Raw genomic sequence first — 14,370 nt, 5'->3', positions numbered from 1 at the left:
TTGTCCCTCCAATCTCAAAATAGAGATTCTAGCATCGGGTTCAAAATTCACCCCCAAACAGCAAATATCCCTTGTCTTATGTTCGCAGATGATATCCTCCTCTTCTGTAAAGCATCCGATAATGCTTGCAGGAACTTGAAAACAACACTTGATGAATTCTACAATCTTCCATGCGGACTAGTCAACTTCCATAAATCATCTGTTATTTTCTCCAAACATGTACAAACCAGTAAGGAAACTATCCTAGCCAAGCAATTCAATATATTACCAAAATCATCCTTAGGACAATATTTGGGCATCTTCTTTAGCTCATTCCATCCTACTAAAACATACCTCAATTCAGTTCTTTCTAAAATAGAACAACGTATAAATCTTTGGGAATTCGAATTCCTCTCGAAAGCGGGAAGGATAACTCTTATTCAAACAAATTTAGAATCTCTTCCCTCATACACTTGTTCATCAACTGTCCTTTCTTCAGACACTGCCAAATCGATTGACATTATTCATAGAAAATACTTCTGGAGATAAGACAAAGACAAAGCGCTACTCCTCTCATTGCATGGGATAAAATCTTCACCCCCAAATCCCAGGGGGCCTTGGCCTGAGGAAAACCCTTCCAATGAATCAAGTTTATATATTTAAAGTCGATTGGAAAATTCTAATAGATCCAAATAACCTTTGGGTCAAACTAATCATGCAAAAATTTCTACATGGAAAGTCTTTTTTCAGTTGTCCTCCTAAACCTTGAGATTCACCTTTATGGAGAAAAATTTTGCTTCAAAGATTTATTCTCAGAAAAGGCATTCGATGGAAAATCGTGACGGCAACCAATTCCTGTTCTGGTTGCATAACTGGTGCTCCCAGGATAATCTTTTAAACATGCTTGGCTTGTCCCACGATCAAGTAGACAGTTCTACTCTTTTGAGTCAATTCATCCTCCCAAATAGATCATGGGACCTTCAAAAGTTAAAAACTCTTCTCCTAGAATATATCATCAACACCATAAAAGGCATCCGGATTCCTTTTCAACCACTACCGGACGAACCCATCTGGGGACCCTTATCCTTAGGAGAGTTCACTATCAAGTCAGCAAATTGGCTATCCATAAAGTCCCCCTCAACAAAGAAAAATGACAATATCGTTGGATTTGGAAAATGAAAATTCCACCTAAGCTCCAAATCTTTCTCTAACAAATCTTTCATAATACTCTGGGAGTTAGACAAATTCTAGCTAAAAGATATATCATTCTAGTTAGCAAGTGCAGCTTCTGCAATTTTGTAAACGAGTCCATAGACCATCTTTTTGTTTCTAAACAATGTCTTGCACCTCTTTGGGATTCACAATAACTAAAAGACTGGATTTCACTCCCCTAAAAAAAAGACTGGATTCCGCAATTTCTTTACTCAGTACCACATTTAACAAATCATTCCAACTAAGAAAATTTAAAAATCTTAATGCAAAATATGTTTTCCTTCTTTTGAGTATATGGAAATAAGAAACTGATGTTATCTTTAATAAAGCCACACTCAATATTCATAGAATCATGCATAAATCTAAATCGCTTCATAAAGAATGGAGCCTAAGGGAGACAGTTAACAATTGTTTCTCCTCTGGTTCCCCGTTTTCTAATTGACCTCCATCTTGGTCACCTGGGAGTCGCTTCCCCAACACTCCTTCAAAATCAATTTCGAAGGCTCTGTCCGTGGAAACTCCGCAGCCGCAAGTATCATCATTCGTAACTCATCTGGTAGTCTTCTTAAAGCTTTAGCAATTAATCTCGACTCCTCGTTGGTCTTCATAGCTAAAGCTACGTGATAAGTCATATTTATATATAGTTTTTAGGTACATTTAAGCTGCATTTTAGAGCATTTAGTTTCATATTTAGGTTTATTATTGCATCATATTCTTAAGTTATGTTATTCTACTCCTATTCGGTATGTTTTCTTGTTTTTGATCAATTTTAGATAGTGAGAATGTATTTTGAGTACAATTAGCTAAGCTTGAGGATTAGGACCTCTTGGAAGGAGGGTGCAATGCTACGGATACTTTATACTACGAGTTCGAGCGAAAACAAAGTGAAAAATCATGAGAAGAAATGTGAAAAGCTAAGGAGTCATGTCTACTCTTCTGATCATCACTTTTGATATGCTTCTTAGAATCATATAAGTCTAGCAGATCTGGAAACTATAATTGAAGTCATGAAGATCTTTCCGACGATAGGTCGTGCCACGCCCTGAGGAGAATTCTACTCAAAGAGTTATGCCTTTCGAAGTTGGAATTGTTTCTGCTGGAAATTGTCATCGTAGGCGCGGATCACTAATCCGCCCATTAAATGATTTATTCAAGACTTTTCTTATCTGGTAAATTACTTTCCTAGTGATATTAGGTTATTGAATATTATTTAGATTAGGAATAACTTCTTTCTCTCTCCTCTCTATCACGTTATTTTAGTCTTAGTTCATAGTTTAGGCTTTTCTTCTTTTTCTCTCTAGTTTTTAGTTGTAAATCCTAGTTTTTCATGATCTTCCTTAATTCATAAGGTTATTGTTTTCATTTTTTTCTTTCATTGATTTCTTTGTAGATTTAGGTTTTGTTATTTATTTCATGATTGAGTAGTTTTTATTTATAGGATTTGGGAATCCATGTTTATATTTCTTTGATTGTGATTTAAAGTTCTTCAATGATCGGATTGGATTAGACTAATTCCTATTAATTTGTTATAATTGTTTAATTCATGTAATTGCGCAATATCATGGGTTATTCTTAGCTAATAGGAGTGAGAATTTAAAGATCGTACTCATTAGAGGCTTGTCAAATTGGTAGATCTAATTATGTTTAGCGATAATACTATCATATATTGATCTAAGAGTGTTAAGACCTGACCGTAGGATTAACAAAAGACTCTAATTACTTGACCCTCAATCCAAGCATTGTTGAATTATATCGTATTGATTGAATCGGTATAAACATGGTGAACCATTTCCCTAGATCTTTTTAGTTTGATTTTCTATATTTATTAGTTTAGAACCTTAATTCACATATTTCTGATCTTGTTTTTTTTTTTGAAGGAGAAATTTCATTAATCGAAGGCCAAACGGCATCTACAATAGATATTAAATAAAAACAAGATAAAATCAAACAAGGTTAAATCAAATTCGTCTTCGAAAAAACTACAATGAACTAGATCGAGCAATACAGCGCAACCCTCTTGTATTTGCTGAATCAAACAACTATTGATGAGGAAGTCTATCATTCTGACATAGTTTGGGAAGAACAACCTTGATCGAGCCATGTTTACCGCATCCGAGATTCTAATATCTTCATGTTGAGTCTCGAACTTCAACAATGAGAACAATTTCTCATACCTAAAAACAAAAAAAACCATACTCACAACTCCCATAGGGGAGAAGGAGATCTCCACAGCAGAGAGTACTAAAAAAATTCCATAAAGAGATACTAATTTATTCAATAAAAATAAAAATTGAAAATAAAAGAGCGAGAGAGAGGGGCTTACCATGGATGAAAACATCTATGGCAGCCCCCTAATTGATGAAGAAAGGGTAAGGAATGCTAGGGTTTAGAGAGAAAGAGATAGAGAGGGGGAGGGGCGATAACTAATTCTGATCTTGTTCAGTTTCTCCATACCTTAGAAGTTGGATTAGAACGACCATCTCTCTGTGGATTCGACCCTACTTATTCTGCTACATTGTTAGAAGGTTTGTTAGGAATTATTTTTGACTGGTATACGACGGCCTATCACTACAACACTTCATCAAGGAATAATTTCGGAAAGAAGTAGGAAGCTGGCAAAAGGCGAGGTAGAGCTACACGTTGGAAATGAAGCACGAGTTGATGCACTTGCCGTCGGGAGCTATAGTCTACACTTGCCATATGGGCTTATTTTAGAATTAAATAATTGTTATTTCGTTCCTGCAATAACTAAGAACATAATTTCAGTTTCAGTTTTGGATTCTGAAGGTTTTTGCTTTGAAATAAAGAACAAGTGTTTGTTCCATTTCTTACAATAATATGTTCTATGCCAGAGCTAAATTGATAAATGGTTTATATGTGCTTGACAAATCATTACCAGTCTATAGATAGCAAGAAACAGAAATCAAATGATTCTGACCTAACCTACATTTAGCATTGTCGAATGGGTCATATAAACCAAAAGCGCATTCACAAGTTACAAAAGGACGGTATAATTCCATCATTTGATTTCGAATCATTTGATGTATGTGAATCCTGCTTAATGGGGAAAATGACAAAATCACCATTTACTGGAAAAGGTGAAAGAGCCATCGATCTTTTAGTACTCATACATACAGATGTGTGTGGTCCTATGAGCACAAACGCAAGGGGAGGGTTTAATTACTTCATCACCTTCACTGATGATTTGAGTCGATATGGCTATATGTACTTGATGAAACATAAGTCGAAATCTTTTGATAGATTCAAAGAGTTCCAAAGTGAAGTACAGAATCAACTCGGTAAGACAATAAAAACATTGTGATCCGATCGTGGTGGTGAGTATTTGAGCCAAGAGTTTGATGATCATCTAAAGGATTGTGGAATTCTTTCACAATTAACTCCACCAGGAACACCGCAGTTAAATGGTGTATCTGAAAGGAGGAATCGAACATTGCTAGATATGGTTCGATCAATGATGAGTTTTGCTGATCTTCCGATTTCTTTTTGGGGATACGCTCTCGAAACTGCTGCACACACACTAAATAGGAGGTCGTCAAAGGCTGTAGAAAGACTCCAATGAGTTATGGAATGGAAAACCTCCAAACTTGTCTTTTCTTAAAATCTGGGGATGCGAGGTCTATGTAAAGCGGTTACTATCAGACAAACTCGCACCCAAGTCAGATAAATGTCTCTTTGTGGGATATCCAAAAGAGACAAGGGGTTATTACTTCTATAACCGTCAAGAGAACAAAGTGTTTGTTGCTCGTGATGGTGTCTTTCTTGAAAAGGAATTTGTTTCTAGAAAGACAAGTGGGAGTAAAATAACACTCGAAGAAATTCGATATGAGCAACAACTGGACGTGGCTCACACCATGTTAGAGACGGCCCAACAAGACGAAAGTCATTCAGGAGATGACGTATTCAACGCGTGAACCTCCTACCGTCCCATTCAAAGTTGATTCAAGCGAAAATCTTCAAACTATTGAAGATAACATTTCTCTTGATGCTTAGGCCCCGCGTAGGTCTAGTAGACAAGGATTCCAAACAACAGGTTGGTTGATTTCCTAATGACTGAAAATTCTGAAATTATGATTTTGGAAAATTCAGAACCTACTACCTACAAGCAAGCTTTGACGAGCCCGACTCTGAGAAATGGCTTAGGCCATGAAATCCGATTAGACTCCATGTCTGAGAATAAAGTTTGGACACTAGTTGACTTGCCTGATGGGGTTAACCCTATTGGATGCAAATGGGTGTTCAAATTGAAAACAGACAAAGATGGAAATGTCTATGTTTACAAAGCAAGACTGGTTGCAAAAGGATTCAGACAAGTTCATGGTATAGACTATGATGAGACCTTTTCACCAGTAGCAATGCTTAAATCAATTTGGATATTTTTAGCGATTGCTGCATTTTACGATTACGAAATTTGGCAGATGGATAGTCAAAACCGCATTCTTGAATGGGTTCTTGAATGAGGATGTGTACATGACACAACCTGAAGGTTTTGAAGATCCAGAAAATCCTAAAAGGGTTTGCAAGCTTCAGAGATCCATTTATGGATTGAAGCAAGCATCTCGGAGCTGGAATCTTCGATTTGATGAGGCAATTAAACAATTTGGTTTCATCAAAAGCAAAGAAGAATCTTGTGTTTACAAGAAGTTTAGTGGGAGCAGCTTAGTCTTCTTGGTTCTGTATGTAGATGACATACTAATCATGGGAAATAACATACCAATGTTTGAGTCAGACATGAAATGGTTTAAAGTTGTTTCTCTATGAAGGACCTTGGAGAAGCTGAGTACATACTGGGAATCAAAATCCATAGAGATAGGTCTCGAAGGATGATTGGGCTAAGTCAAGAAACTTATATTGATAAGGTTCTTACAAGGTTCAACATGGAAAACTCAAGAGAGGTTTCGTTCCCATGTCACATGGCATATCGCTTAGCAACAGTCAGTGCCCGACTGAGCCTGAGAGTTAAAGCGAATGAGTATTCCTTATGCTTCGGCTATAGGGTCTATCATGTATGCCATGATAAGTACTCGACCTGATGTTGCATAGCCTTGAGCATGTGCAGCAGGTTCCAAGCAAATCCAGGAGAAGCACACTGGACTGCAGCTAAAGCATCCTTAAGTACTTAGGAGGACTAAGAGCATGTTTTAGTATATGGGGGACAAAGTGAGTTGGTTGTTGAAGGTTACACGGATGCAAGCTTCCAAACCGACAGGATGATACCGCTCTCAGTCAGGGTATGTCTTTCGTCTAATGGAGGAAGCAGTGAGCTGGAAGAGCTCAAAGCAAAGCACTGTAGCAGACTCTACGACAGAATCAGAATATTTAGAGCAGTTGAAGCAGCTAAGGAAGCAGTTTGGATAAAGAAGTTCTTGACAGAGCTGGATATCGTACCTAGTGTTCTGGAAGGAATTGAGTTGTTTTGTGAGAACAATGGTGCTATTGCGCAAGAAAAAGAACCAAGGTCACATAACAAGTCCAAACATGTGATGAGGAAGTATCACCTCATTCGAGAGATAGTTGACAGGAAGGATGTCAGAATCTGCAAAGTTCATACAGATGAAAACGTGGCTGATCCGCTAACTAAATCGCTACCTCAACCCAAGCATGAGGGCTATAGGCTTGAAGCAAATGTTAGAGTGGCTTTAGATTGTACTAGGTTTAGAGAAACTGGTTACAATGTAAAGACATGGTTTTGCTATTTATGTTTATGAGAATAAATTTAATTTTATTTAATTTTGGTTTGGTATTAAATAAAATGTCCAAAATATATCTTGAATTCTATGGTTTTGTCAAATATGTGATTTGATGAATGAAAACCATAAGTGAACAGAATTCTAGAATATTAAAGTTCCTAATCTAAGTCATTAAACTGGACATAAATGACTTTTAAAGGGATTAGCATATAAGATTGATTGATAGCGCGTTTCATGGGTATGGAAACATAGAGATGTTTAATCAATCATATGGATATGTATAGTTGATACATAGTCGAACTGACCTACTTAGAAGTTTTGAACTTCGAAATTATATTAGTAGATTCCTGAGACATGAGTAGAACATTATTAGCCCAATGATTGATATAACTTTGATACGTCAAACGTCATGCCGTAAAAGGGGACTATAAAGGCAGCATTCAGGTTGTGCTAAAAGTTGAGTGGGAGTATTGGTTACTACAAGATTGGAAAAGTCCTCCTATATGAATAGGATAGGTGTCTTGGCCCCTTGAAGAGGAAAAATTGAAAATGCATGGCCGTGCTCAAATGGATCATTCGATGATCATTTGTTTGACAATTTGAACTCGAATTTCAAGGAATAATTTGAAACTAGTATGGATGATATAGAAATATGATCATACTATCAAATTAAGACATTAAGAGACTTGAGGAATAAAACATTGCACACTCGTCTCGGACAAGTGGGAGATTGAAGGATTTATGTCCTCGACTTAAATGCAATTACTAATATATAATGGATCGTATTATAGAGATATAATAAATTCATTATATTGGGTCGTCTGTACGTCTTGCTAGAGAAAGCTATAGAACTTCAGATTAGTAAATAATAAACCTGAAGCCCAATGTAATGGATCTTACAAGGTCACACATTAAACTTGGATCAACGAACGAAGCGTAGAGACAAGAGAGGGCCCTAGGGTGGCCGGCCAAGAGAAGGGAAAAGGAGAGAAAATTCTGACCTAGATACTTTCATATATTGGGTTAGGTAGAAAAGAAAATATATCAGTTTTCTATTATTATTTTCTCTCTCCTATTCTCTCTCTCAAAAGTCACGTTATACTCCATAAACGTAGAAGAAGTTTTCTTCCTTTCCAACTAGTATTGGTGGAGTGTTGATCCGGATTGGTGGACCAAGTAGAGGAATCACATCTGAGGTTCTTTATCCGAGTTATTCAAAGCTTTGTTGAATTCACGCTACAAAGGTTAATTCTAAACTTATAATATGTGATCCTTAATTGTATATGCATGTGATCCTGATTTAAGTGCTTATGAATTAGATTCATGAAATTCCGCTTATAGTACTTATAGATTCCTACAGGTACGTGCCTAGGTCTGATCCACAATATTTTTAATGTGAACCGGGTCCACGCAAGACGGATTGTATTTTATTAGCAGAACATAATGTGAAATTATATGCAATATAATCACTAATGTTAACGTGAACCGGTTCACACAAGTCAGATTTTAAAGGAATTTGAGTAAGGTCAACATCCCATAGAATATATAAGATAAGTTCGCACTAAATAAAGTAACAAGATAAGTTCTGAATATATGCTACTTTTAGCTTAAAACAAAGAATAGAATCCAAGTTTATGTGATAACTAACGTCCATTTCAAAATCAAGCATAAATTCCTCTGCCACGCTCCTATTGTCCAACTCCTATATAAACGTGCTTCAATTCGATCAAATATCAAACAAAGCAAGGCCAAAAAAATATATCTCATTTGTCTCCTAATACTAGCCAGAAAGTGTACTACTAGCAATGGCCTCTTATAATTGTTACCCTGATCACCAGCTAAACTATGATCACCACAACAACCACCATAGCGGCGTTGACGGCCTTTACCACCATGACAACCATCACCAGCATCACCACCAGCAACACGCTGTCCCGTATCTTGGACATAGTGGTGCAGGTCATCATGGTTATGTTCCTGGATCGGTCCATCATGGTCAGGTTCCTGGGTCGTTGGCCCATCATGGTAACATACACCATGGTCACCATGGTCATGGAGATGGACACCATGTGAGCTACAAGAAGAAATGTGGCAAGTCATCTGAGTACAAGAAGCACAAACACCATGATGGTGGTTGCAGCAGCGACAGCGACAGTGATTAATATGGTAACACAATTTCTTGAACCTTATAAATTAGTCACATTTGATCTGGTGAATGTCATCAGTGTTACTCCGACACATTCATTTATCATTTCAAAAATGGGGTGTGGTGTCGTATTGTGCACGACATAATACCTTAATTGAATACTTTATTTTAAACTAAAAATTTCGACTTTTTTCTACCAAATAACCAAGTTGGATACTTGAAAGTCGTATCCGATTAGATATTCAATCCGTATCGGAGTAACATATGCCGTCATTCCTTTTCATTTGAGCTTATCTAAACTTATAATTCTTTATATAACTTATTAAAACTTATTCTGGAATTTATTGAACTTACCTGAACCTCTTGGATATTATTGAGACTTTTGAACTTATTGAAATTTATTTAAATTAATATGAACTCTCAGAACTCAATATGCTTGATATAATGTATATGTTTTAAGGCAAAGTTATGTACACAACCTAAAATAGAATCAGAGGCGCCTAAGGCCATGTGCAGGATGAGCAATTGCACAGGGCCTCCGAAATATAAGGGGCCTAATTTTATTAGTGGTCCGCCCAAAAAAAAAATCTAAATCTAATTACAAATATAAAGAGATTAATTTCTATTTGGTGTTTTTCTTCTTCTCCTATTCTCCAAAAAGCCCAATATATAACTCTTCCGTCTTTCTATTCACCAAAAAATTTTATCTTTATAATTTATTTTAGCACAAGGTCCCTAATTTTATGAGACGGCCCTGAATAGAATTTTGGCATTATTTTTTCAAATTGGAGGTAATTAGCTCGACAGCTAGAACCTTTTTTATCAGATACTTTATGTTCCTTTGTGTTTGTCTTCTAAAAAAAACTAGCGTCACACGAGTATGTTACAATTATTGGTTGATTTGTACTTCTTCTGATTTGTGTATCTTTCTCTTTTGGAATCTTAACAATATTCATACTTAGAGAGAATTTTCTCAAAAAATTTCAATTTATAAGAAAAATATAGTTATGTCGAAGTCTTATTTGATTCGTATCCATTAGTACTTTATTGATATTCAATCATTATAATTCTTATTAATACATAATAAAAATATTCAAATTTAGAGTTGCTTTAGAGATATACGTATAAAAAAGTGAGAATGAAATTAAAAAAAAGAGGGAGTACTTTGTAACTATTAGATTCAAGTGTATTTTTGGGTGTTTTCACCCGGTTCACCCTTTGGGCTACATCCGGATCGAGGCCAAGTTCGGGGTGGTTAGGTTCCATTCCTCTCCCAAGGGTGTTGCGAGGATTCGAACACGGGTCCGTCCTACCAAAGCCAGTCCCCATCACCACTGGGCCAACACTTACTTGGTATTAGATTCAAGTGTATGATTTACTAATATGTTTCCAAGTATAAAAAGAGTTGGATTGTGTAATATGTGTTTCTCTAATGTTGTTTGCCTTTGGTGTTTGATGATGCAGGTCGCACGACGAGCAAAGAGATCGAGAGGCCTAAATAAATGGCATATCATATGCCAATATGAATGTTCTCTTCGAGTGTTTTCTGGAAGATATATAATATATGTATTTGAATAAAGAACTCTCTATTATGTTTTGATTGAAAAGACTTGCATTGAATGATATCACATTTCGTTCTATTTTATATCTCCTCCATCTCGGATTAATTAAAACAACTAGTTTTTAGGTTGAGTTATGTCCTATATAATGATATTTTCATTTACTCATATTTTATTTTAAATTCATAACACCAAATATGACTTGGTTTAGTGGTTAAAACTTTAATATATGAGCTTCAAGTGACGGGATCAAATCTTATATAAAGCATTTTTTAATTTTATATTGTACGTGATTACATCGATTAATAAATCCTTGTAGAGAGTGTCAACTGGCACCGTTTCTTGTTTAGGATCGCCTTTTAATCAATCAACTAGTTTAGTTTGCCCGAGCAATGTCTCGGGTCAGTTACAATAAACAAATATGTTATTATTTTTAAATTTCATAATTTATTTTGCTACTTTTCGTATTTTTTGTAAGAAATTGAAAAATTCACATCACGACGTGATAAGGAAAAAAATTTGTAAGGTTTGAGTTTGAAAACAATACCTTAAAAAGAATCGTGGTAAGAGAATATGACATCAATATTTTCTTGTAAGTGTAATAAGAGTGTTAGACATGTATATACTTGTTTATTTTTTTTAGTTAATTATATTTATTACAAGACTTCATCATATTTTATTTGAAACATTAGACAACAAAGTTATAGTGTATTGATGGTTAAGCTCTTACTTTTCATTTCAAAGGTCATGTGTTCAATACCTTGCACTCATACATTTTTTTTTAAAGTGGGGAGTCCACATAGACATAAAACATTTCCATTAAAAATTTAAGGAGAGCGCCACGTGGCACATAGACTTCTTTCACACGTCTTTTAATATATTTGTATAGATATCATATCATTTGTCGCGCTCATTAAATGTCATGTCATTTTTTTTTCTGAATATAAATAGAGTTCTAAACTTATTAAAATGCAAATATAGAGTTGGGTTCACAATGGAAAACTTAAATATAGTAAATTGATTATAACTTTTAATATATAATTCATAAAATTTATAATTTTTGTACCATTGGAAAGTGTTTGAAAAGTACTTTATATTAAGATCCATTTATACTATATTTAAAATTTTATATCAAAGTAACATATAAAAAGAAATATTGACTATACTAATGTATTAAATTAACCTACTGTGATTGGAATTAGCGATCCACTACTGCGCGCAATTGGAACTAAGGATTCAATTCGGAATCACAAAGTCTTAAAAAAGACGGTCTCATGTTAGTCTTAACGTGAGTCCTGACCAACCCAAGAGATATATATTTTTAGAAAACGTACCGCGTCTCACAAATTCTCAAGATAATATTTTAGCGAATTAGTTAATATTTTTGGAGAATTGGTTAAGTATTTTAGCACAATAGTTTAGAGCTGGTAATCTTTATGTAGACGTCCATTGTTTTTTAGTTATCATATTCAATACATTAGTTAGTGTTGTTCTATAATTAGTTAAGATTAATTGAGCATTATTTTGGTTTCTAGTATAAACGAAGAAACAACGTTTTTACAAATCTAAAATGTCAAATACAAAAGACAACCTGAAAAAATAACTTAAAACAACCTAGCATTTGGAGTAATTATTGTACCAATTTCAGTTTGGTTCTTGGAATTTATTTTTTTTAGTCTTCTCAAAATGACTTTTCTTTCTTGCACTTCCTCTCTTTGTTTTAAATCATACGGGTATAAAATGACCAATGTAGTAGTATTTGATGAGCATCGTTCTTCTATGAATGGTTTTGTAGTTAAGGCTTTGTTTATAATTGCAGAAGTATTTTCGTAGACTTCTTGGAGCGTCTTTCTTGCATCTTCATTATCTTGACTTTTGAGAATGAGATTGTAGAACTAATTCTCTCGCGGTCGTTTCATATCGCCATGGGGTTACATTGGTTTATCTATTCATTTATCTGTTCCACACTTTCCACTTTACATATCTAATCCACCTTTTAAATATACTTATGTGGTATTTTTGTGATTGATGCATGTGCATGATTCTCAAGGCATGAAAATACAACAATACTAGCAGCATAACTATTACTTCATATTATTTAACTATTACGAATAAATTAATAACTAATAACATTTAGGTATTAGTTATGTTTTTCAGATAAAAAGTTAAAATTTCAGATGCAAAAGTTAAGTTTTCGGTACCAAAAGTGATCTGATCTGTTTCTTCAAAGTTTTTGCAAGTGCAAGTTATCATCTAACAATGGACAATATATATTGTTTGTGATGAATATATGTGTCAAACTCTTCTTTTACTTCAAACATGATAAACATCTTATCAGGTGAAAAAACAAAGTAAGTGTTTGTGGACATTGTCATTGCAAACTCGTGCTCAAATATTTTACTTACATCCAAATTAAACATCCAAAGCAGGTTGAATGCAGAGAATGATGGAGGAAGAAAACAATACATGTTTTAGGGTGTCTCGATGGATTAGAGAAGAAAGGAAGAATGTTTATGTGTGATACTGAAGTTAGGGTCAATAAAATGCATCATAATCTGGAATATATAATATAACTAATATACCCCAGCGCTTAACTAATATACTACAGCGCTTAACTAATTCATCCAGAAGCATTTCAAGGCTAGCATAACTAATAGGTGCAAGCACTTAACTAATTCTACTGATTTTGCTTGATGCACACGTGTGATGTCAGCATGACACCAGCGATCTCACGTTAACACGAACGTGAGACCGTCTCTCCAAAACAGACTAATTCGAAATAGGGTTGTTCTACAAAACTTATTCTGTTAGAATTAGAATATTAGAATGTCTTGCCAAAACAATTCCTACGCTCTTTGTAAATTGTGTATCAATCTCTCTGCGAATGACGTTAAATATATAATCTTTTTTTTTGCCCCCTATTTCTCTACATCAAAGCAACAAATAGTCATGACTTCTTGATTTCGTTGAAACAAACAAGTTCGTTGTCAGTGCTACATTGTCCTTGAGTACATTGATACAACTTCAGCAAGTTCAAGTAAGCTTTAGTCTTTATTGTTATGACATAATTAAAAAATTTAAATTATATGATTTAGATTTTAAAAAAGAAAATTTATGCATTTGTAACACCTCCAAATTACTCATTTTTAAAGAAATAATTTAGTAAATAATATTTGAGTAATTTAGGAGTATTATCGACACGTGACTAACACGCTTTCGGCAACCAACTACTAACTAACGAAATAACTTGCAGCGGAATATCACGGATGTATATCAAGGGGTAACAATAATTGCCAACAAGTGGATTTTGAATCATGAACCCTTCTTGATGTTAATCAAGCGGTAATAATAATAATAGGATTTGTAAGTTTTAATAAACCCTTCTTGATGTTAATCAAGCGGTAATAATAATAATAATATGACTTGTAAGTCATGAATGAACCTCCTTTTATCGGAAACAACATTTTGAACATTCACAGTTCATAATGACCAATCAAACCTTTACTTGTAAAAGTAATTTAATTTTCCAAAATAGATAATAAAAGTTTTATCTTAAAATGATTGATAAAATCATTCCTTCTTTTCACTTCTAAGAGTGAATAATAAAATTTTGTAACCACTTCAATTCAAATTTCCAAATCGATTCAACCATTAAATTAATAAACAACTTTATCACATAAAATCACATTTTAAAATATCTAGCTACATAACGTACCTTGATCTCCGACAAAGAGTATACTAGTAACTTCACTTATTCTTATGCTTG

The 14,370-nt window shown here is 34.5% G+C and overlaps 1 protein-coding gene across 1 annotated transcript; it reads left to right on the top strand.

Moving 5' to 3' along the window:
* Positions 1-8,704: 8,704 nt before the first annotated feature.
* Positions 8,705-9,061, top strand: LOC104907714 (uncharacterized). Its single transcript, XM_048641947.1, has one exon. The coding sequence runs from the start codon at positions 8,705-8,707 to the stop codon at positions 9,059-9,061; it is 357 nt and encodes a 118-aa protein (XP_048497904.1).
* The last annotated feature ends 5,309 nt before the right edge of the window (positions 9,062-14,370 follow it).

This window comes from Beta vulgaris, chromosome 4, assembly GCF_026745355.1.
Source record: "Beta vulgaris subsp. vulgaris cultivar EL10 chromosome 4, EL10.2, whole genome shotgun sequence".
NCBI classification, from domain to species: Eukaryota; Viridiplantae; Streptophyta; class Magnoliopsida; order Caryophyllales; family Amaranthaceae; genus Beta; species Beta vulgaris.
Note: the sequence above shows the minus strand (reverse complement) of the source record. Positions and strands in the feature narration are given on the sequence as shown.

Coding starts and splice junctions, on each gene's coding strand:
- LOC104907714 (XM_048641947.1), top strand. CDS start 8,705: ATGGCCTCTTATAATTGTTACCCTGATCACCAGCTAAACTATGATCAC.